The sequence below is a fragment of the Pongo abelii genome, chromosome 3 (genome assembly GCF_028885655.2).
Source record: "Pongo abelii isolate AG06213 chromosome 3, NHGRI_mPonAbe1-v2.0_pri, whole genome shotgun sequence".
NCBI lineage: Eukaryota > Metazoa > Chordata > Mammalia > Primates > Hominidae > Pongo > Pongo abelii.
This window is the reverse complement of record NC_071988.2, coordinates 196978581-197004620: the sequence shown is the minus strand read 5'-3', so window position 1 is coordinate 197004620 and position 26040 is coordinate 196978581. Positions and strand designations below refer to the sequence as shown.

The window sequence follows — 26040 nt, the reverse complement described above, 5'->3', positions numbered from 1 at the left end:
CATGAATTAAAAAAATTTCCAAAAAAAAATAAGTAGTTTAAATTTCTGAAAATTTAAATATCACTTAAAATGTAAAACTGTGATAACAAGCGTGAGCATTAGCTGGGCACAGTGGCTCATGCCTGTAATCCCAGCACTTTGGGAGGTCGAGGCGTGTGGATCTGGTGAGGTCAGGAGTTCAAGACCAGCCTGGCCAACATGGAGAAACCCCATCTCTACTAAAAATACAAAAATTCGCCAGACGTGGTGGTGGGCAACTATCATCCTGGCTACTTAGAGCTGAGAGGAGGCGGAGGTCACAATGAGCTAAGATTGTGCCACTGCACTCCAGCCTGGGTGACAGAGAGAGACTCTGTCTCAAAAAAAAAAAAAAAAAGCCTTAGCATTCAGAAAAATTTGAAAATAATTATTGGAATAATTATATTTACATGTTCAGTTTTCTTACTGAGGATAAATGTCAAATACAACAAAGTTTTTTGCCAATAGTATCTATTCCTTTGTTCTTATTTACTAAAGCATATCTTTTATCAAATGCCAAGCTACTACATGTTAATACTTTATTAAAACTGTGAAGGGAAGTGTGAACTTTTAAATAGATGAAATTTTTAAATATGTGTGTGTATAACTAAAAATCTAGATACCTTTAAACTGGAAACACTTGAGGTAAACAAACTTGGTTCACATTATTTGTTTATTTTGGTAAAATTTGATCCAGCACATTTTATGTTCTAATCAATCCCTCTTAATTGCATGGTTCCAGAATTGGTACACAATTAGATTGCTTTTTTTTTAATTTTGGAATTTTAAAATCTTCTTTTTTCTAAGAGAATAATTATACATATGGATAATGGAGAAGTCAGAGGGAGATTCAAGATAACCTTTTAAGCCTCTAAATAGTTCTTATAAAATGACTTTCTTCCCTGTTGCTTTAGTAACTGAGAATTGAAAGGCACTTTCCCAATGGGCCATTACTGCAGAATCAGTGGCCCCAGACGATCACCCTCCCAGTGGCGGGGTTCATAGAGCAGATGGTATAGGCAACATGGGGGATATTACAGAGATGATGTTAGAAGCAATTATGGCACTATTGGGTGTCGGTTTTCTGTGCTTCCTGACTTATGGGAACCTACATTGTACTGTACTTCAGAACTATAAAAGTTTATACAGCTAAACCAGTGAGACATTGGTAGGGAGTTTGAACTTCATTCTTGTTTATTTGACAAAGGTGAGTTATTTTCTGATCATTTTGAAATTTGCCAAGATCTCTGATTAGGATTTTTTAAAACAGAAAGAATTCTGGATTTTTTTTTCCATCTGGCTATGAATCCAGTGATATTTGCCTTAAGTGTTCTACTCTCTCCAATTACTGGCCAAAAAAAAAAAAAAAGTCTATTGTTTTAGAGATGTCTTCAAAAACTGATAATAATATTGTATGCAAATCAGTTCAAAAACATATAATAGTTTCCTATTGCTACTGTAACACATTGCCACAAATTGAGTGGTGTTTCTATTCTTTTATGAGATGGTCAGTCTGGTGTGGCCACAGAAGAAACAGGGAGACTCAGGAAAAAACACAGTTGATTATACTCACAGGTCCTAGAGACAAGAGGCACAACATCCCATGCAGGGCCACGTGGGAAAGACATGGTGGTCAGGAAGCAGAAGGTAGGAGCATGAAAGTTTAAGCCACAGCCTTTATTGGGGTTTCTTCTGCAAAGGCAGGCAGGGCAAGGTGAACCGTTTATTTAGGGTTGCCTAGTTTGAATAATTTTGCCAGACTTTGGGCTATAGAGATGGTTTCTAGTTGCCTGGTACCTAGCCCTGAGATGACTAAGGCACAGGAACACTGTCTTCCGGGTGCACTGGCTGATAGAGGAAGGAAGGTTCTGAGGTTATTAGTTTGTTTACTCAAGACATGCTCCAGGCTGGGCCCTTTGCTGTCTCTGAAATTTGACTGGCACTGGGAGACGTAGTCTCTCCACAGCCAGAAGGGTTTTTTAAGATGTCAAAAAAACACAACATACAGAAAACTTTAAAAATATTTATACTGCAAGAGGCTTAAACAACACAAATGTATTACCTTACACTTCTCGAGGTCAGAGGTCCAGTGTGTTTTGCCAGACTAAATTCAAGGTGTCTACAGGGCTGTGTTCCTTCTGGAGGCTCTAGGAGAAAATCCATTCCTTTGCTTTTACAGCTTCTAGAGGCAGCCCGCATTCTTTGGCTCTTTCTTGGTCCTTTTCTTCCACCAGAGACCCAGTCAGTTTCATATCACCTCATTTTGGCACTGACTCTCTCCCTCCTCTTTCAGCTATAAGGATTCTTATGATAATAAGATTTCTTTTGGTATATCATTACATACATAATATATATGTGATGAAGTATAATTTAATAACATAAACACTATTGAATCCTTTACCTAGACTTAGAGCTAAAACATTACCAATATTAAAGATACCTGTATAATTCACTATCTCATTCCCCAGCATTTCCCTAGGTAATCACTATCATAAAGTTGGTAGTTATAATTCTATATTGATGAATATGTATGTATATACACACACATACACATACATACACACATACATACACATAAAGATGTATATATATATATATGGAGAGAGAGAGAGAGAGAGAAATTACTTGGTTTTGAATTTTACAAAAATGGTGCCATACATTATATCCCCAGCATTTGCTTTTTTTCTTTTTACTGTTTTACATTTATAAGATTCATCCTCATCATTGGAAATAGTGGTAATTTATTTTCACTACTAGATATTTGATTTTATTGACATGGCACAGTTTGTTATGCATTTTTCTGCCAATGGATGTTTGAGTTGGTTCCAGGTTTTGGTTTGGTTTGGCTTGGTTTTTCATTAGAGCTAACAGTGTTGCTATAAATACTTTTGTATATGTCTTCTGTTGCACAAGCATAAGGATTTCTTTAAGTTTTGTGTTTTGAACTAAAATGTTTGTATCCTGAGTATGCATATATCAAATTTATGTTACAATGTTAATTTTTCCATTTTTTTAATTTTATTTTTGAGTCGGAGTCTCGCTCTGTCGCCAGGCTGGAGTGCAGTGGCATGATCTCGGCTCACTGCAACCTCCGCCTCCTGGATTCAAGTGACTCTCCTGCTTCAGCCTCCCAAGTAGCTGGGACTACAGGCGCACGCCACCACGCCCAGCTAATTTTTGTGTTTTTAGTAGAGATGGGGTTTCACCATGTTGGCCAGGATGGTCTCTATCTCTTGACCTCGTGATCTGCCCACCTTGGCCTCCTGAAGTGCTGGGATTAAAGGCGTGCGCCACTGCAGCTGGCCAATTTTTTCCATCTTTTTATACTTTTTGCAGCAATGTATAAAGGATTATTTTGCCCTGTATTGTTGACAAATTCTGATATCATCAAAAGTCTTATTTTTAACAGCCCAGTAAATATAAAATGGTATCTCATTAGTATCTTAATTTGCACTTCTTAGTTTACTAATGTGGTTGAACATTTTTTCAGATACTTATTGGGTATTTGCAATACCTGCCTAGTAAAATGTTGTGATTTTGGCCATTTTGCTACTCAGTTGTTTCTCTTTTTCTCAATTATTGGTATGAAACATTTTAAAGCAGGTTAATAATCAACTGTCAGTTGTATATGTGGCAAATACCTTGTTGCAGCATAATTTATGTTTTCATTATCCTTAAGTGACCTTTGGATGAACAGAATTTCTTAATTCTGACATCGTAGAATTTATTAACCTTTATTTTATGATCAATATTATTGTGCTTTTTCAATAATTCGCCGTACCTCGAGGCCACATACTCTGCTAAATTTTATTTTAAAAAATTTTACCCATCATATTTGAACTTTTAATTCACTCCAAGTTGCCTTCTTGAGTAGCATCATGTTGAGATGTAATTTAACCTTTTGCCATATACAAAATGTGTTGTACAAGGCCCTTTTCTTCTTCACTGCAGGGAATTTTATTACAGGCAAGTTATTTCAAGTCTAGTTATTAGGACTTCTCTTAGGGTGGTACTATTTTGACTGTCAGTTTACTTACCCCTTTCTTTACACATTTTCACAAATGGCCAAAATTCAAAAATAATTAATGTAATTGGTTGCTGGGTATAACGGGATACTGTGGCTGTGAAGAATCAGCCTTAAAAAACCATTTTTGAAATGCTGAATTTGGTTATTTAATAGCTTTCCATCTCAATGTTCATTTGCAGGCAAAGCAAAACCAAAACTGTAAGGAGTAGTAAAATCTTAGTTTCTAAGGTTTTCGGGACATTGTTATTTTTGTTTTGCTTTGAACCCTGGCCCTGAACCAAAGCATAGAAAGATTTAATCAAGCTAATTAACATATTCATCATCTCACTAACTTAATATAGTTTAGGAGTGAGAATGTCAAAAATTTATTCTTTTAGCGATTTTGAAATATACAATACATTATTATTAACTGTACTTACCATGCAGTACAATAGATCACAAAATCATATTTTCCATGCTGTCATGAATGACAGGATTATTGTCATCCAGGGGCCTCATGTGGTTCTTGCTTCCCTAAACTAAATGTATTAAGAGACAGATATTTCAGAAAGAGCATTACAATGGGTATATGATAACATTTGACCTTGGTGACAGGTGACTGTTGCTTTTTCCTTGTATTACTTAGAAACTGAAAGATACTTAACATCTTTTCTAGTGCACACTTGGAGCAAAAATTGTTCCCGGAAGAAATGAAAATGTATCTGTAAAGTTTATCACTAGTACTAATAACACAAGGATAAAGAGATTCTACCAAATTTTATTACATATACTGCAACTTAAAGGTACTTTTATTTTAGCCTAAGTGTGGTGAACAGCTGCAGAGAGTTCTAAATCAAGAAATGTTACAGCAAAAAATGCTTCAAACAACTTGATTATGTATCTTATAAATCAGTACAAATGTACATTCTTTACTAGTCAGTTATCTTTCTTGGCAGGTATGATTATAACTTCACCTTGTTCAGTCTTCTCCTGGCTATAAAGCAGAGAGAGACTGATTTGGTCAGTCACTGATTCCTTTAGTGGTATTGAGGGCACACACTGTAGAACGGTGAAGGAAACAAGAACTGGCCACCAACCATGGAGCTGTGCTTCCTGGTGCCCTGGACTACAGGCTAAGAGAAGATGACCTGTTCTAGGCTGGTAGAAGCTTGTTCACATATCCCCATTTACAGGTTCTGTAGATCCTTGTGGCGAGTGAGATTTCCACAATATCGTGAGCTTTCTGGCAAAAAGCTGAAGTGAACTCCGCTCCATTGTCACTTTGGAAGATACATGGGGCAGCTAGCAAGCAGAAAAAATATTTTCTGGTATGTAACCTTAGTTGCAGTTAGAAGATAGTCTCAGGGCACAAATATTGATCAAGAGGATGTACAGATTTGTAGCATTCAGTACAAACTCTGACTTTGACCTACCAATAACATAAGCAATCTACCTGCTCTGATATTATTAGAGCATCCGTTGTGATTGGCTAGTTACTATATTCTGATGTCTCATAATTTAGTATTCAAGAAATAGAAAAATAGATGAAAAATGGTTTTCAGTTCTTGTGAGTATCTTCAGCCTTGGCTATTTTGCATGCAAATGAAGTGGTCTTATAATGTTTGCTTTAATCACGCTTACAATGAGGTCTATATTTAATTTATTGGCTCATTTCAAAAATCTAGAAAAAAATTATTTATAAAGATATATGTGGTACTTATTTTCATATACTGTGTATATACAAACACTACACATATACTCAGCTGTCAGCATTTGTCATTCTACACGTTAGTCCAAAATTGTGAGCAAGAATTTAGTTGAAATCATTGACTCCTTTTAAAATTAACTATGAAAGATCTAATTGGGAAATCTCTTTAGGCAAATCTTTTTCAGGTATTATGGACAATAATCATCCTTTATTATTCTTTCATTATTATAAAATCAGCTTTTATTTTTCTCAAATTACTTATTTCATAGAACCCATGCTATATTAAACATGAGAAAATAGGCTTTCATTGTGAAAAAGTGTATATGGTCATTTTTGTAACACAGAGAGCTTTTAAGAAAAGTTCACTAAATATATTCTGGATGTTATTGGGTATCTACTAAAATAAATTATTCTAAAAATAAATGCAAAGATGAAAATATCTTTCTCTAAGTGTCTAACAGCATTCCAGCATTTTATTCTGACAAAGCAGGAAAGTAAAATTTGAATGGAACAGCAAGTTTTAAACATTATAAATTGTGGTCTTTTCTTTGGAGGCATATAGGTCACTGAAGACATGGCCAAAACCTCAGAACTAGGATGACCCTTTTAGGTGGTAATCAGTGAGGATCCTGGGGAATGGGCGTACCCGAGGATGGCATTGGTTCCTGTTATAATTCAGAAAAACCCAAAGAACAGTATATAAGATCCAAAACTCTTTTTTGTAAGACTTTATTTTTTAGAGGAGTTTTAGGTTTACAGCAAAATTGAGAAGGTACAGAGATTTCCATCCTCCCTCTGTCCCAACACTTGCATAGCCTCCTCCATTAACTATACACCCCGTCCCCAAGAGGGGGACATTTTCTACATTTGATGAGCCTGCCTTGGCGCCACACTGACACCATGGATTCTAAACTTTTTAAAGCAGGGTTTTTTTTTTTTTCTTTCTTTCGTTCTTTTATCATAGGATTACAGAGTGAATATCTTTCTTCGTCAGAAATGGAATGATCCCCGCCTCGCGTACAGTGAATATCCTGACGACTCTTTAGACCTCGACCCCTCCATGTTGGACTCCATTTGGAAACCTGATTTGTTCTTTGCCAATGAAAAGGGTGCCAACTTTCATGAAGTCACTACAGACAACAAATTGCTAAGAATTTTCAAAAATGGAAATGTTCTTTATTCAATAAGGTGAGTCACGGACTTAAATTGCCAATTTCAGTGAAATAGAATATCATGGTGTATTGTCGGTTTGTTTGTTTGGTGAGAGTTTTGACATTTTTGAACAAGTGCTATCATTGTTGCACTTCAGTTCCTCTAATAGACTGTTTCCCAGATATGTCTGATCAATAATAACAGACCCAAGTTCCAGATTCAGGAACTATATAAGTAATTCTTGGAAATCCACTTTTTAAACAAATGGCCCTGGTGATTCTTAATATCAGCCAGGTTGTCAGGAATCTTAAAGGCAAAGTGAAAGGCAGCTGAATCATACATTGTGATAATACTTTTATGTATATGTGTCTTCTTTAAATATTTATAGGCAAAGAAATGTTTAGGTTTCTCATCTGAGATACATTTTACGTAGATTATTTTTTGGGTATATGTGTTGTTTTTTAAAATATGCTTGAGCTTCTCTGGTCATTCTTTTGCAGTTTTGCCCTAACTGTTCAAGTTTCATCCTTTTTAACATGCTGCAAAGTGATGGTTTGTTGATAAACTTCGAACAAGGCAGGGAAGAAAAAAAATCACTGTATTATGTGAAAATGGATGACAAAACCTTAATCACAATCCCTGGAAAAGATCTTATTTACATTTATGTTCTGCATTATTGCCTTATCAGAAGAGTGTATAGCATTTAAAAAAATACCAATATTGAATAATAATTAATACCAAACAATAAACACTAATAAAAAATTTTTGAGAGTTGAAATCTAGGATTCACTTAACTTTGGCAGTTCATTAAATATGAAACAAATGTAGAGTCAGTAAATAGCTACTTACAGGATATACTTGATGATCTTTGTCACATCTGAAAAAATCTTCTAAAATGAAGTGATTATTTAAAAATCTTCCATAATTGTTTTTCTAATTTAGTTTAATTGTGAAGAACAGGACATAAAAACAGAATTCATGTCATGTTTCTTAGAAGAGGGAGAATATGTTATACTTCTAGCAAGAGCCAAATATTTAAATACTTTTTTCACCAGTATCATGTTTTAAAATGTATCAAGGTAGGCTTAATATTGAGGTCTTAGGCTTAAAATTAATTCATGCTGTTTTATCTCTCTCTTATCTTCTCTTTTGTAAACTTTCCTTCTCATCAGGAATGGGGGTATTTGATTTAGAGTTCATACGCCCAATATCAGGGATAAAATAGTAGGACTCTAAAATGTAATGTTAACAGCTTAGTGATTTTGAAAATTTTTTTTCTGCAAAGTGGTTTTATAAATAATGCTTTATCCCATGTCTGCTCTTCATCTCTGCATCCCAATATATTATGTCTGCTTTTCACATTTACCTATTTCATGTGAACAGATTTCTTTTCCATACATTTATTGATTTCTAAAAGTGACAGGGTGACATCACTCTGTTGTGAATTGACCCTTTCATCAGAATTCTGAGAAACAACTAATATGTACTAATATAATCTTGAGTGATTAACTGCTACATATGACACAAAGGAAGATTTCAGATTCCACCACTAATAAGCCCTATATTCCCATATGGACGAGTAAATTAATGGTGAATTCCAGGTCTATGCAAGAAAATTTTGCACGTTTTAAAAAAAATTACCAAAAATCCACCGCCCCCAACCCTGCCCCACCACTAAATATCAAAAGATAGTAAGAATCTCACTTCTGGGAAGATGAAACAGACATACTTTTTTCTATTCTACCTGCTAAGTACAACTAAAAAACCTGGACACAGTACGTATAACAAACTTAAGGAGATGCCCAGTGGTGGATATAAGCACAGGCTGGCTACGTACCTTGGAACCTGAGGAACAACGTGGAGGTGAATTCCCAGAATTTTCCTTTTGCTTCGTACATCCTAGACTTGAAGATGAAGAAACTGGCAACATGGCAACATCAGCGGGTACAGACAAAAATCAAAGTCCCAACAAAAGCCTAATTTCTCTAGCAAATCTAACATTCTCTAGAGGTTAGGAAAGGGGAAGCCTAGCAAGACAGAAAAGCTTTAGACAACTGCTCTACTCCAGCCCAACACCACAGGAAGAAATGCAACCCCACTTAAGACAGCAAAGCCCAAATGGAGAGCCCAGACTTCCAGTCTTACGAGGTGGTATTGAGGTACCATCACACCTAACTCAAGATGGTGTCAGGAAAGGAGAAATAATGAACTGGATTTTCATGCGCCACCATCCTATAGTGAGCTTCATACCTCACAGTGCCAGGAAGACCACATAGAAAGCCAGGAGTTCCACCCTTTCCCTGCAGAAACAAGGCATACCCTCCCTCTCTGCTGAGGTGGTTTTAGAGAAGACTTAGTGGACAGTCAATATTTTCAACATCACCTAGCAGTTATGAGGCCACTCCCACCATAGTGTCAGTGGACATCATGCTTACACCCGGGACATCCAGCAATAAGGCAGAGCCTCTCCCCTCACAGGCTTGTATAGAGAGTGGTTAGGAAACAGACACAAGATAACACCTTCCCTTGCCTAAGCAGAGCAATGTCAGAGAGAACCAAAAAAGTTTAAATAAGAGCCAGAGTTTAATAAAATAGTATTTATATGTCTAGGCTTCAACCAAGAAACATTCATCATACAAAGAACCAGAAACCATACAAAGAACCATAAATGTTCAATAATTCTGGAAAAAGACAGTCAACTGATGGCAACATCCAAATGACAAAGATGAGGCCAGGAGTGGTGGCTCACACCCTGTAATCTCAGCACTTTGGGAGGCTGAGGCAGGCAGATCGCTTGAGCCCAGGAGTTTGAGACCAGCCCAGGCAACATGATAAAATCCTGTCTCTACAAAAAAATACAAAAAGTAGCTGGGCAAGGTGGTGTTCACCTGTGTTCCCAGTGACCAGGAAGACTAAGGTGGGAGGATCTCTTGAGCCTAAGAGGCAGCAGTTGCAGTGAGCCAAGATCGCACCACTGCACTCCAGCCTGGGTAACAAAGCAAGTCCCTATCTCAAAAGAAAAGACAAAAATGTTAGATATCTGGCAAAGACTTTAAAGTAGCCATGATGAATTTGCTTCAGTGAGCAATTACAAATATGCTTGAAACAAATGAGAAAAAATAGCCTCAGCAAAGAAATAGAAGCTACAAAGTGAAACCAAATCAAAATTTTAGACCTAAAAATACAATAATTGAAATGAAAACTCAGTGTATAGGTGGACCAAAAAAAATGGAGAAGATAGAAAAGAGAATCAGTGAACCATAAAACAGAACAACCAAAATTACTCAATCTGAGCAACAGAGATGAATAGACTGGCCATGGGGCCTGAGAAACAGCCTCAGGGATCTGTGAGATTACAACAAATGATCTAACATTGATGTCATCAGAGTGTCAGACAGAGAGGGGAAAGGGTATGAAGCTAAAAAAAACTACAGAAAGCAATGGCTGAAATGTTAATAAATTTTGCAAATGGCGTGAGCCTACAGATTCAAGAAGTTGAGTTCCCAAACATGATAGATCCAAAGATGTCCATATGAAAACACATAATGCATAAACTTCTGAAAACTAAATACCAATCCTGAAAGCATCCAGAAAATAATGATGTCTTATGCAGGAAAAACAATTAGAATGAGAGTAGATTTTTCCAGACATCACTGAAGCCAGAAAGAAGCTACAAATATTTTGTTAGGTGTTGAAAGGAAGCAACTCTCATCTGAGAATCTTGTACCCAGGGAATATATCCTTCGGGAATAAAGGGGAAATGAAAACATTCTTGGATAAAGGAAAATAGAGAATTAATCACAAGTAAATCTGCCTGGAAAGTATGGTCAAAGAAGCTTTCTAAAAAAAAAGAAAAAAGAAGAAGCACACGAATATCAAGAAGGAAAAAAGGACACAGGAAGCAAAAATATGAGTGAATACAATAGACTTTCCTTCTCATTTTGAGTTTCCTAAATTATATTTGACAGTTCAAGCAAAAATTATAAGACAGATGTAAGGGGAAAATGGAAGAAACAAATGAGAAAACTTTTTTTATAAATGCATTGACAGAAGTTAACAAGACCGGTAAGATCTCAAGCTGTCTAATATCCCTTCTGTGGTCACATGACTTGATGTTAACTGGGAAGATGATTTGTCAAGATATATAAAAATATGAAACTCATTTATCCTTCAATTCAGCACTTCTATTTCTAGGAATCTAAATTACATACGTATGTGTACATAAGATATCTTTTACAAAGAGACCCACTGAAACACTGAAACAGCAACAAAAAAGGGCCTATATATGTTCACTAATAAGAACATGACTGAACACAATAATAACCCCATATTATGAAATAACTTGCATGAGATAGAGCTGAGTGTAAGCCTACATGATATATTTCAGTTCAAGAAAAATGTTTTGTATATTTTTATTTAAGGCATATATATATATATATACACACACACAAATATATATATGCATAGCTATGTATGTAAAAATATACATATATATAAGTCTATAGAAGAAGTTTAGATGAACCCCAAACAATTTAGAAATGAATAGGAATAGTGGAATTTGGGCAGGAATAAAGGGGAACTGTACATTTTGCTATATGTAATTTTATATTGTTTGAATTTTTCATAACAAGTTATGTATCACTTATGAATTAAATACATATATTTTAAGTTATAAAGTCTCTTAACATGAGGTCATGATTCTTCACTCTTCTGTGCTGTGGGTTCAAGAATATTATCAGGGGGACCCATGACAGGGTATAAATAAAATAAATTTCATTCCTTCCTGCTAAGTTAAAAATTATTTTTGTAAAAGGTGTCATTTTATTTTTAATTATATTTTGAAGTACTGTTTCACTTCAGAAAGATTTGCGGTTGCATAGGTTGCAAAAATATATCACCAGATAGCATGAAATAGTCATTTTGCAAAGATAGAATATCTAGATTATTGTAGTTGTGTGTGTTTGTATGTAACATTTCTTACATGATTATCAACATTTATTTGTTTATTTTAAGTCTTATTGGAGTTGGGCAATGTCAACATAAAGAACACACTACTGAGCTTTTAGTATTTCCCTGATCATTGAACAAAATAGAATATAAAAGCTAGACTACTTTTGTTTGAGGAGCTTCTTGCTAACAATATGTCATCAAAGACAAAAGCGCTTAATTCCATCCATCCTAAAAATTTGTCAAATAGGATAGATCTTGTTATTAAGAAGATTTCAAGATGATAGTTGTATTAAAACCCTTAACTGTGCCCATTCAAATGCATTATATTAAAGAATACTAAATTTATTATATTGAAAAGTTAAATAATTTAAATACAATTAATGAGAACTTGCTACTATGTCCCCTGGAAATGCTCAAGTATTTTCTGTCTTAAAGTATTGGAATAAAACTGGAATTATGTCTCTTATAAATGACATCATCCATTATGAATTGCTCACATTTCTTCTAATATTTTGAAGAAAGGTATGAAATAATTTAGAAATGCATCTTCTGTCTTTCAGTATGAGTTCAAATGAAACAGATGGTCTCTGGGCTCCTAGTTTTTGTTTGCTGTATCCTGGCTTGCACAATCAAAAAATTCATTTTTTCTGAGTTGTTTTTGAAAATCTCACAGGACTTTGAAATCTTCAAATGCTTCTTATCTTCAGTTTCTTTGTTAACAAAAATTGTGCTAGAAAAAGAAAAAATCTTGTTGAATTTACAAATGGAGCATCTGTTATGTTTCATGAGAGATCTGGCTTTCCTGCTCTTTTAAAGAAAGAAGAAGCAGGTCCTTGCAAAGACGACTAATTGAACTTACATATTTATCTGTATTTCCTCTGAAACCCCATTAAAAAAAGGAAATAAACGGAATAAAGAATAAAAATGTCGTTAACACACAGGAGGATGAAAGTAATGGGGAAAAAACAGCAACAGATGAGTGATAACATATTTAGGAAACTTGAAAATGAATGCACTTGTGAAAACTGACTTAGAGATAGTGGAAATCTACGTCAATGTAGGGGAATTCAAAAGGAAGAGAATAATTAATATTTTCAAATTTTTAGAAATGTAAGGCACCTGGGACTTCAGAAAGTAGAGGCCAGAAGAGATCTAAAAGGAGTATAATTTATTTAAGCTTTGTAGGAAAAGTGGACCCTCTATTCCTGATTTCCTTCCCAAGCACTCAGGTTAGGGACTGCCCTTTTTACCTTTTGAACTAAGCAGGAAGCAAGAGGACAGAAAATGCTGGAGAGGCTCTTTCAAGAGCTTTAGGCATAGGGGTTTCCGGCACAACTGGTACCTGTCATGAGGCATCATACCAAGAAAATAAGAATGACAGGACCCCTTGCTGGCCCTAAAATGCTGAAAGGCAGACTTAAACTTCTTCCACTGAGCAGTAGACAAGAATACACAGATGATAGATATAGAGATAGAGATAAATATAGATATAGATAGATATACAGATAGATTATACCTATAGATACAGGTATAGGTAATATGGCTGTCCAGAGGTTCTCCAAATGCCAGAATCTGTAGATCTTTTCTCTTAGGCAAGTTAGTTTCCCTATTTTTATATATATATACATATATAAGTATACATATACGTATATACACACATGTATATGTATACGTATACATATATACACACATGTATATGTATATGTATACATATATACACACATGTATATGTGTGTATATATGTATATATGTGTATATATACACGTATATGCATATACGTGTATATATACACGTATATGTATATACGTGTATATATACATGTATATGTATATATGTATATACGTGTATATATGTATATATGTGTATATATACATGCATATGTGTATATATACACGTATATGCATATACGTGTATATATACACGTATATGTGTATATATACATGTATATGTGTATACGTGTATATATACATGTATATGTGTATATATACATGTATATGTGTATATATACATGTATATATACATGTATATGTGTATACGTGTATATATACATGTATATGTGTATATATACATGTATATGTGTATATGTGTATATATGCATGTATATGTGTATATGTGTATATATGTATATATACATGTATATATGTATAAATACACATATGAACATATGTGTATATATGTATATATACACATGTATATGCACACATATGTATATATGTGTATATACACACATATGTATATATGTGTATATACACACATATGTATATATACACATATGTATATGTATACATGTATATGTATATACACATAGACACATACACAACACATATATACACACACACGTATTTTTCATATACATCTATATGTATATATATATATACACACATTTTTTTTCTCTTAGTTATATGGCATTTATATCTGTCTTAGATATATAGATATATATGTATCTGGAAAACTAACTTGCCTAAGAGAAAAGATCTACACATTCTGGCATTTGGAGAACCTCTGAGCAGCCATATTACTATCCTACGGTCAAGCCCATTGGTCAGTGAGCCATCTGCTACTACCTGAGCTCCAGATAGTTTTTAGTGCCTCATTCTTAAGTATATTTAAAATTTTATGAAATTTATAACATAATTATTACTTATATTTTTATGTGTTTATATATGTGTGTGTATATATGTGCTATATATAACAATAAGTTACACAAGAGCTATAACAAACTACCAAGCTTAATCAGGAACAAGAATTACATATTTATAACATGTAAACACTGAATATTAATTTAACCACAAATGTTTATATAATTCATGAATGTCACTTAAAAGTTCACACAGTTCTCACTTCGGGAAGCTGAGGCGGGAAGATCACGAGGTCAGGAGATGGAGATCTTCCTGGACAACATGGTGAAACCCCGTCTCTACTAAAAATACAAAAATTAGCTAGGCGTGGTGGCGCATGCCTGTAATCCCAGCTACTCGGGAGGCTGAGGCAGGGGAATCGCTTGAACGAGGGAGGTGGAGGTTGCAGTGTGCCAAGGTCACACCACTGCACTCCAGCCCTGATGACAGAGCAAGACTCCATCTCAAAAAAAAAAAAAAAAGTTCACACAGTTCTATAAAACGTATAAAAAACGGTTGTACTTTTGCCCAGCCCATCCTTACCCCCAGTTCTGGCTTGTCAGAGAGACAGCCTTTGTTTAGCTATTTGTCTACCACTCACATTCATATACTTAAGTTGCTGTAATATCATGCTTGATTTTTAAAATATTTGAAATTGTCTATTAATTCTTATAAAGGAAAAACAAGAGTTTGTTTCCCTGATATGATACACCATGTACATTTAACTCTCTACCACTGACTTTGGGAATCCACTGTAAGCTGTAAGCAAGCCTTCTCTTTGAAAGATGTCCTCTCTCTCAAAATTATCAGCTGCATAAACAACCCTGGAAAATGGCTCAGATAAAAGAATGATTAGAGCTTTGCAGTCTTGGTATACAAGCTAGAGGAGGTATAGGAGCACAAGAGGATCAAGGAGAAATATATCTCCCGGCCCAGATCGAGGCTCTGCTATTGACTAGCTGTGATTTGGGTTAAGTCTCTTTACTTCTAAAAGGCTCATTTTGTCTTAGATACATGGCAGTGACAATACTAATTACCTTGAGCCTGAAATAATGTATTAAAATGCATTAAATAAAGCACCCAGCATAGTGCCAGACATACAATAGGCACTAAAGTTGTTATTTTCACCTTTAAAGAAAAGTATACGTTCAGTTTTTTTCCAGAATCCATAAACCTGTACCGCATGGACTCTTGAGTTGTTAACATGTCTCAGCCTCAGTTTTGTCACTTGTAAAAAGAGGATGGTAATATCTTTACCACAGAATAATGGAATCCCATCATAGGCAGTTAAATATGATATACTTTCTTACTTTACTAATATTACTAACAAACCCAACTTTTCTACTCGTAGTACAGAGGCATTCTTGCATTAAAAATCAAATCATGGGAAGAAATTTTATGTTAAAGATGCTATGCCCAGCAACTTGACAATGATATAAATTTAATTTTTATTTAAGCTAAATATAATCACTGTGAAATTTGTGAAACTAACTAAAGTTTACTTGTATGGGAATATGTATTTTTAACATTGATAGCCATTAATTTTTAAATAAGAAAGCAAACTTATTTTGACAGTTGCTTTTTTAAGTGCTGTTTATTCAAGGGTAATCAATTTACAATGCTATAAAATGCATGTCGTAAGAAGAATTTGGCATACATGTAATTGTGTATGTTTTTCTGAAGCGGTCCATAGCTTCATAAAGAAACCATCAACAGTAATGAGATTGCTTTGGTAATGGGTTGCTGATTGTCTCTACGATCAGATGACAATTAAACTCTAGACGTAGGTTACAGAAACTCATTCTAATCTCCCTTCTGGTGCTCCAGCAATCTAATCTCTCCTAAGAGTGATTTACCCCTTAGAAAATCATTCATAATGATATACCAAATCATTCAAATATATCAAATCTCTGGGGAAATTCCTTATATTTTCTATAGTTTAACTACAGTTCTCTGATTTCTTTTGGAAGAATTATTTATGTAGGTTTTTATAAAAATTATTTATGCATGTTTCACTTTAAATTTCACTATAACTATAATTTCACTATAAATAACTGATATGTGCATGCAATATATCATTTCTTGTATTATAAGAAATACATAATTTAAAATGTCATATTAATTACAGAACCCATTTTCATGAAAAATGCTTCAATGCTTTTGAGAGGCAGTATACTTAAAGTTTAAAAGCACGAAATCTAGAACTAGAACCCCAGGGCTGCAAATTCAGCTGTAGCAATTTTTGCTGTGTAATGTCAGGTGAGTTACTTAACCTGTAAGTTTCCTCATCTCTAAAATAGGGTAATATCATTTACCTATTCTTGTAAATTTGTAGTACGGAGTAAATGAGTTAACATACATAAAGTGTTTAAAATACTGCCTACTGCACAGTAAACATTGTCTAATAGATGTGTTATCTAATATGATATTACAGATAATATAGATTAAAACTGATTAAATTGCTAATTGAAGCCATTGTTTTTATGACACTAAATAGAGAAATATTAGGATCTAATAAAAATACTCATTTATATACAAAGTCTATAATAGAGTCAGCAAACATTTTTTAATTCAACTAGTGGTTGAGATAGACACATTAAACAATGCTTGTTCAAAAATGGGCAATAATTGAATTTTAATGAGGTCAATTGTTTGTCACAAATTATTATCAGCTTTTTAAACATTACTGTTTCACTAAGTACTAATGTTAAAAGTCTTTCCCAAGACTTCTTAAAGGAAAAGAAGAAACGCCATATCCTGTTTATGTATCTTGTCTCAGAAAGAGAACTTAGTGTCCCTCTTACACAAGTAAACATTTATTTCCAAAACAGTAGAATGGGATTAACTGCCTCTTGATTTCGTTTTCTTTTGATGTGGTCAAGACATGTCTTTAATTTATATGTAGTACTTTGATAAAGAAATTCAGTATCAAACTCACCAAGTTGACACGTATTTTTCAGTATGCTGTGAAAGGAGCAATTGTATTGTACCTTAAACAAAAAGAAAGAAAAGTCGACGAATAGATTTTTTCAGGATATGATTTATGACAGAAGTCCTACAAACTGTGTTTTTCTTTGCCAAATAATTCCTTTCAAGTGCTATTTTTTTAGAATTATGTAATGTCTCTTTTTTTATGCCAGAAAAATAGCCAGGATATGAATTTGACATCACATGTGTGGTGAGAGCCTGGAAAAGATTCTGAGGATGCTGTTTACTTCCAAACAAAAGGTCACAGAATTAATTCTGCAAGTCAACATTTGAAACTGGCTGTCTGAGAGCCTTGGATATTTGGAAAATTAATGTGTGTACATTCAAAATGTATGTGTGCATACACTTCTAATAATCCCTTTCACAAGGCAAAAAACATTGTGTCTACCTAATTTTAAAATTGCCTTTTTAAGAGAGAACTTTGTAAATTTACACAACCATACTTAACCTAGCTGAGCCACGAGAAAAATTCCTTTTGAATATTGAACTCTATGAATTATTCTAGTGTGTTATGGACTCTGACTCGAATGAATTACCAGATTATCCTCCTAAGACTCTTAAAAATTCAACAGCTTCACTGTCTGTCCATTTATGTGTCTCAAATTATGTTAATTGGACCTAACTCACCAAGCATACTCTCTGTAGACTATATATCATTCTAACTTTATATCTATGGTCTACATAAAAATGTCAGCTTGACAAATGTGGTTATATTTAGTAGAGCTGCAGACTATCTTCTGTTAAAGCTTAAATAGTTCTTTTTTATTCCTTTCTTCTTTCTTTTTCCTTCCTTCCTTCCTTTCCTTCTTTCCTCCCTCCTTTGTTTCTGTTTCTTTCTTTCTTCTTTCTTTCCTTCTTTTTCTTTCTCTCTCTCTCTCTCTCCCTCCCTTCCTTCCTGCCTGCCTTCCTTTTTTTTTTTTTTTTTTTTAAGAGACAAGATCTTGCTCTGTCACCCAGGATATAGTCCAGCAGTGTGATCCTAGCTCACTGCAGCCTCGACCTCCTGGGCTCAAGCCATACTCTCACCTCAGCTTCCTGAGTAGCCAGGATTACAGGTGCACATGCCATACCTGGCTAATTTAAAATATATATATATATTTTTGTAGAGATAGAGTATTTTTATGTTGTCCAGGATGATCACAAACTACTGGGCTCAAGCAAACCTCTCTTCTTAGCCTCCCAAAGCGCTGGAATTACAGGCATAAGACACCACACCTGGCTAAATAGTTCTTCATATGTAATTTAATTTAGTCATCTTTGTGCCCACACTATAGAATTTGGCGGATGAGTAAATGAAGGAGTCTAGGAGTGGCTGAATATACTAATAATCGCTAATAACTACTGTTTGTTGAGTGTTTGCTATGGCTTAAGCACTTGCCTAAGCACTTATGTGTGTTAACTCGTACTGCTCATAGCAACTCTCTGGAGTACGTACTATTGTTATCTTCACTTTAAAGATGAGAAAACTGCAATATAGGGGATTTGAAGTAATCTGCCTAGGGTCACGAAGTTTAAGTAAACTAATCCACCTAGGGTGCTCATGAATACACTGAATTTCAATGGGAATATTCTCAGTACAAGAGGCTCGCTAAAGAGTTCTCAGAAAGGAACTTCATTTGAATAAACTTGAGTGGATCTCACCATCTCTTCCTCAGGTCTAGGAACTACAAAAACTCCTGAAAAGATCTGGGTAGAATGCTTTTCCAGCAATAAGTATTCAAAGGTGATGAATTTTCTGGAATGTCAACATACTAATTCTCTCTGGAAGTTGGAGGAGAGCCTTTCCAATGAGCAGAATACTGGTGTACAGCATCTAGGTTATCCTTTGTGTGAAGCCAAATCAGAAGTTTGATGAGCATAGAATCAGATCATGAATATTCTAGAGTGCTATTTCCTGACCCTGATGATTCCCTTATCCCACACCGGGGAACATGAGGCCGAACATTTCAAGCCCTCCAGATTCTCTTTACTAAATACACTGCTGAACGTTCACTGACAACATCAGGGCTGTTAGAATGATGACTGAACGTTACATATGATTGCTCCTCTCCACCCTGCTTTTCCACGTTTAGAACTCTAATGCCTCTCGAATATAGTATGTGATTTGCAAGGAAAGAAACCTTTTGATGTTTGGCATTAATTTTATAGGATCCACTCTTGAATTTCTCTTTTGAGGATGTCGTCTTAGAATACAGACATTTTCTAGACATCCACAGCCCTTTCTAATTGAATAAATAAACACATAGATATATAAATATGATGGGATGCTTATATTTAGGTTGGTGCAAAAGTAATTGCTGTTTTGCCAGCACTTTTAATGGCAAAACCCACGATTACTTTTGCACCAGCCTAAGATATGCAATTATCCAACCCCCAGCCCACCAAAGCGAGATTTGTGTATAAGGGCATAGCTATTTTATAGTAAGTAGGATACATAAGCTGGAGAAATTTTTACTTAAATCTGAGTTAGTCACCACCAAAGCAACATTGTTTCTCCTGTACAATAGAATATTAATATAATGTCATAAATTTCCTTTAAAAATAATTACTTTGACTTTCAGATTAACATTAACACTTTCCTGTCCAATGGATCTCAAGAATTTTCCCATGGATGTACAAACATGTATAATGCAACTGGAAAGCTGTAAGTATGAACCACTTACTTTTTAAAATACTTTTACAGTATAGTAGATACAAGCTTTTAATGCCTAATATGGATAATTTGTTTTGTAATCATTTTGGTCACATATTTACTGAATAGGAATGTAATCTTTCACCAGGTACTGAAAATAATGATACCTATCAACACATGCACTCTACACTATGAGAAAGAAACAAATTGGGGATCTAGAAATAACAGATTTTCAAAGCTTGATATTTAGATATATCTTGCTATACACATCATCAGAAGTGAAAAGGATGGTAGTCATTAAAAACAAACTATCACTTATTTATTGGGAGCCTCTTATCAACCAAGTGTCTATATATGTTTTTTCTTATACTGACAACAAAGATATTGTTATCCCTATGTTTTCAAATACGAAAATGGTCATGTTGAATGATTGAGGCTCCAATTCACAAAGGTGACAATGACAAACTGCCTCCAAACTTATGCTGCTTCCGATAACCAATGTTTATTATTTTAATATCACTCTGCTGGGTATGTTATGTATGTTAGCTCAGAAGAAAAAATTTCTCACACTTTCTCACAGATTTATTTAAGCTTTCAGGTATCTCTCTACATTTCTTCTTTCAAAGTAGACCCATATGCCTCACTGATTAATGTTAACACAGATGAACATTTCACATCCTACCCCTTCTCTGATCTATATAATTAGCCCTAAATTAATTGTTTACAGTGTTTAATCTCATATAAAAATTAAGCAATATGCAATATTTTATCTTATGACAGTATGTTATCCGAGGGGGAATAAAAGGACTGTTTGACACATTCCTTGAGGAAAATTTGGAGGCCGATCCTCGGACTCCAGGTGTCAAAGACAAGGCTTGTAGTGTGATAGAGTTGTCACTAGGTGGTGGACCAACTTTGTGGGGCAACGTGACTATCCCCCTCCCTCTCCCGTTTGGTTTTTCTTAGGAAGTGGAAACATCAATTTCTCTGATAACTCCTCCTTGGAAAATTTAAACTGATTATTTTTATAAGTAGGTCTTAAATAATTAGCATACATATGCATAAAGTATTAACGTAAATGAGAGGAAATTAAATTAAAATTTGGGGAGCTACTTAGCAATCAATCTACGCAGGGAGAAGCAGCAGAGCTGATTTTGAAATTGAAGAGGGGCAATTTGAGGACAGGCTGATTGTATATCTTGGTTGAAAAATTAAGTACATTTAGGGCAAAGAATTTATGTGCGGCACCCTCTAAGTGGCACCCTAATTACTAAGCCTGGGGGCGGGGCGTGGATGTTATTCAGTAGGTGTGAGAAATGGTTCAACATATAAGGGGCAAGAAAATTGTTTGGTCCTTGCTGTACCTCTTAAAGATTATTTTAGTTAAATGAACAAAGATTGTTTAAGAAGTTTTCATAATTTTCCAGAAAAAGTCAGAAAGTAGGAAAAAGAGCAATTATGTGGAAGGTAGAAACAGGAGAGGTTGATTCACAGTGGTTGTGAAGTCACTGAATGCCTGTGTGTCAGAGCGAAAAAGCTTAGATTAATGGGATCAGATTAGAAGCACTGATGAAGAAAGGGAATAGAGGATGAGAAACAAATGTTGATGGGACAATTGATAAAATCCATCTTAATATGTTTGAGGTCTGGGAAATTTAGGTCTAAAGCCAAAGAGGGAGTGAAAAGTGAAGATCAACTATTAAAAGCCATATACAGAGTGGTTCAAGAGTCAGATGAAATAGCTGAAGAGACGAATGTAGACAGGAAATAAAACACAAACAAGAACAGACACTTAAGAAATGCCTACATTTAGAAGTTGTTGGAAAAAATTACGAAGGCAAAGCTGGCAAATTAAAATCAACACGATTCAACCTCAAAAGAGAAAGGACTGTGAAGGAGTTCTGTGTAACAAAATCAAATGCTGCAAAGAAAGTTTTGTAACGTACTTGAAAAAAGCAATTGTTATTGTTAACGGAGACAAATGTGATTAGAATAATGATGGTCAAAGCTGTAATCTAAAAAGGTTTTTTTTTTTTTTTTTTTTAGGTGAGTGATGAGGAAGTGGGTGAAATCTTTTATTCCACGAATGTTAGTTATTAAAGAAAGATGAGAAAAAGTACAGTGCCTGAGGGTTGGTTAGATCACTGGGCTTCTGTTTTGAATAAGGAAAGCTTACTGGGGCTATTTTGCAGGACACAAAAGCTGACATAGTAAGACCTCTCATGTGTCTGCCTTTCTCAGAACATTTCTCAACATGAGAAAAGAGAGCCTCTTTTCTTTCCCCTTTGTTTCTTAATTCCTCCATAAGAAATACGAGTGGGTTGTTCAAGGGGTTCTTTAATATTTCAGTCATTAAGCACTTCCTGCTCTCTTATTAGGAATTAATTTTAATTTAGCTCACCATAGAGACTTTGTTTATTAAACTTCTGTAGCAGATGCTAATGTCAGTCAAAGTAGAACCTTCTGAAGTCAAGTTCTTCAAGGCGTTTTTTTCTTAAAACTTTTTTAGGACAATTACATATATATATACACACACACACACACACATATAATATAATATATAATATATACATATATTAAGAAATGCCTACATTTCTGTGTATATATATATGTGTGTGTGTATATATATACGCATACATACAAATCTACATATATATGTGTGTACATATATACGCATACATACAAATCTACTAATATATGTGTGTATATATATGTTTTAAGAAAAATTTATATCTATTTTTTTATTTTCTCCTTAAATAGTGGTTTAAAATGACAAGATAAAAGATTGTAAATCAGTGAAACCCACTGGAAAGTAGGCAAAAAGAGTTAAACCTACTGGAAATCAAGAGCTGTAAGAATCCCAGGGTCCACTTTTGAATGAAATCTGACTGCAAAAAGGAAGAAAAGAAAATGTTCAATAATATTAAGACATGGGAAGCAGGCAAAAAGGAAACATAATTTAAAAGCAAACACTTTAATGGCTTGTAATGGTACAACTTCCTTAAATTCAGTAAAAGTTCAATAAATATATGTCAGTGGTCAAAACTGTTCCAAGTGGCCTGGGAAATATTCTTTCATTTAGGCATCAATTGAAAAATATTTATCAAATACCTAATATACTCCACATATTATGTTGGGTGGTATAACAATAAATAAAGCAAAAAAGTCTCTGTTTCAAGAATTTCAGAGGCTACCTGAAATATAATGATATAAATTATATTTATGCCAATATAATTATTCAATTAAAGATGATAAGCAAATCTTAATGGTATACTGTTAAAACAAAGGAGAAAGTGAATAAGAGAAGAACAAAATTAACAATGAATAACTAACTTAGAAAAGACTACTTTGTCTAAACTATCAATGATCCCATGCCCTCAAAAGTATACATTTATGACTTATAATTGAAACCATAGATGATACAAAATTCCTAGTTAGAGGAAAAGAAATTATTGGGGAAGAGGCTTATGCAAGGAAAATCCAGGGTAAGAGAAGACTTGCATTAGAAATTGATGAGAAAAAAAAGTATGAGTTAAGGATAATATCAAAGAATAAAAATAGAATAAAAGCATTAAATTCACGTAGAAAAAAAGAGATCCTCAAACTAGATGTTAACAAATATTAAGACCCAACAGTATGTTGACAACTAGACACTTTCTAAGAATACCACACAAAAACATTTGGTAAAGAAAAGTGAAAAAATGTATATCTGAGAAATGTACCTTGAAAAAGTCCAGAATAATTTTAACCAGAAAAAAATTAATGGCAGAAAAAAATTATGAGGCATGAATACTTGAGTAGCATGCTGGTAAAAAATCAATATGCAGTGGCTCATGCCTTTAATCCCAGCATTTTGGGAGGCCGAGGCAGGTGGATCACTTGAGGTCAGGTGTTTGAGACCAGCCTAGCCAATATGGTGAAACCCCATCTCTACTAAAAATACAAATATTAGCCAGGCATGGTGGCACTTTCCTGTAGTCCCAGCTACTCGGGTGGCTGAGGCTGGAGAATCGCTTGAACCCGGAGGCAGGGGTTGCAGTGAGCCAAGATGGTGCCACTGCACTCAGCCTGGGCAACAGAGTGAGACTCTCTCTAAAAAAAAAAAAAAAAAAATCCATGTATAATTAGGAAAATCTAAGTACGTAACCATATAACTTCTAAATATAATAAGCAAAAGCAGGATGAACTGCATAAAAAACAGATAAATCAACAATTTACTGGATTGTACAAGCACAGTATATTTGAACAAAGCAAATCATAGAGAGAGAGAATTCTTATTCTTTGTTTAATTTTGTTTTTAGCATATGGAAACATTTACAAAAATTGATTATGTTATACACCACCAAGGAGGTTTCAGTAACCTCCTATGAATCAACATGTTATAAAATGTGATTTCTAACTAAAATGCAATAAAATTAGAAACCAATAACAATATAGAATTACTGTAAGTTGCTACAAATTCCCATATATTATTATATATTAATATACACCTGTATAACTGGCATGAAAAACATATACTAAAAGACTATTTGTTTAAAGGTGAAAATTAAGAAAAACTTGATGTTAAGTTACAATGAAAGCACAATATATCAAAATTTCTAGATACAAATAAGCCAGATTTTTTTAATAAAAATGATTTCACTAAGCATTCTATTCAAAAAGGCCAAAAAGACAAAATAGAGTATCCAAAGAATCACAAAAACCCCTAAAACTGGTGCTTTGAAAAATCTCAGAACCTAGACACATCCCTGGAGAAATTACTTAAAGAAAAAAAATTAGGTTGATTGAATATCAAAAATACAGAATGAAGAAATAGAAATAATCGTAGTATGCCAGCTTAAAAGCAATGAAAGAAAATCCTGAGCAATTCTATCTTTTTCAGTCATAGTTATGGAAAGGAAACTCAGCCAAAACCTTTATTTGAAAACAAGAAGGAAGCCTGGGGGAAAAGTGTCCACGTAAATAGCTAACTTTGTTATAAATTAATGAGAATTTCCAAGAGCGGAGACAATAATGATGGGAACAACAGCAAACATTTTGAAAACCTGTTCAAATATTTGCTATATAAAAAGAAGAATTATGCATAAAGATGATTTCCTCAAGTTTCCTCTCAATTGGGAGAATTGAATATTGCCTTGTTTACATTAATCTGAAAAAAGAAGGTGATTGATTCATGGAAAAAGTAGATCAGAGCTGATGTCTGCTTAACTGTGCTGTGTTTTTTGTGAAAATTTTCGTTCAACTAAAAATTTACTTTGGGTTATGGGAAATTTTAGGATAGAGCTTGAATTAGGAATGTTTGTACAAATATAGAGACATAACCTTAGAAATACTGCTTATTGAGACATGGATAAGCATGGAGACATGAAAATCAATGGAATTTCTGGAGATAGCATAGAAAACGACAACCAAAAGGGAGCCAGAGAAAGACAGCATCATCAAGTTTTAGAAAAATTGGGTATAGAGGAGGAAGTGAAACAGAGAAAGACAATAATGAACTTTTTGTGATATTTTAACAATATGCTTCCTAGAGGCTATTTGGAAAATATGATTAATTTAGTTTATTCATGGAGGGTAGAGTCATTAAAGGTAAAAACAAAATAGAAAATCAACATTTTTTTTCAATATTTAGTTATAAAAATGTATTAGCTGCAACACAAGTGGTATTTATCATAGTGTTTCACTCTGCTGCCATTTAAAATCAAAATAAAATAACTGCACTAAAGTTGAATCTTTACCGTTACAGTAATTTAGAATGCTAACTCATCACTGAGAATTCCACTGAAGTCAAAGGAAAGAATGTGGCCCCGTTTATATGTTCCAAGTTTGGATGTTTCCCTTATCAAATTATAAAGGCCTCTCTGGGAATGTGCTTATTCCTCAAATCTCAACAGAGTTTCATGTAACTGCTTGTATAAAAGCCAGAAGTTCAACATACTGTTTATTCCTCTGATCTAGAACATACTTA

At 34.2% G+C, this 26040-nt stretch overlaps 1 protein-coding gene across 3 annotated transcripts in view; it reads left to right on the top strand.

The window, feature by feature from the left end:
• Positions 1-26040, top strand: part of GLRA3 (glycine receptor alpha 3) — a 208296-nt gene that overhangs the window by 91413 nt on the left and 90843 nt on the right. For all 3 annotated transcript variants that reach the window (XM_054554734.2, XM_003776547.4, XM_002815301.5), the window contains exons 4-5: positions 6697-6920; positions 20002-20084. In XM_054554734.2, coding sequence (XP_054410709.1) covers positions 6697-6920; positions 20002-20084 — 307 coding nt within the window. The remainder of the gene's footprint in view (positions 1-6696; positions 6921-20001; positions 20085-26040) is intronic.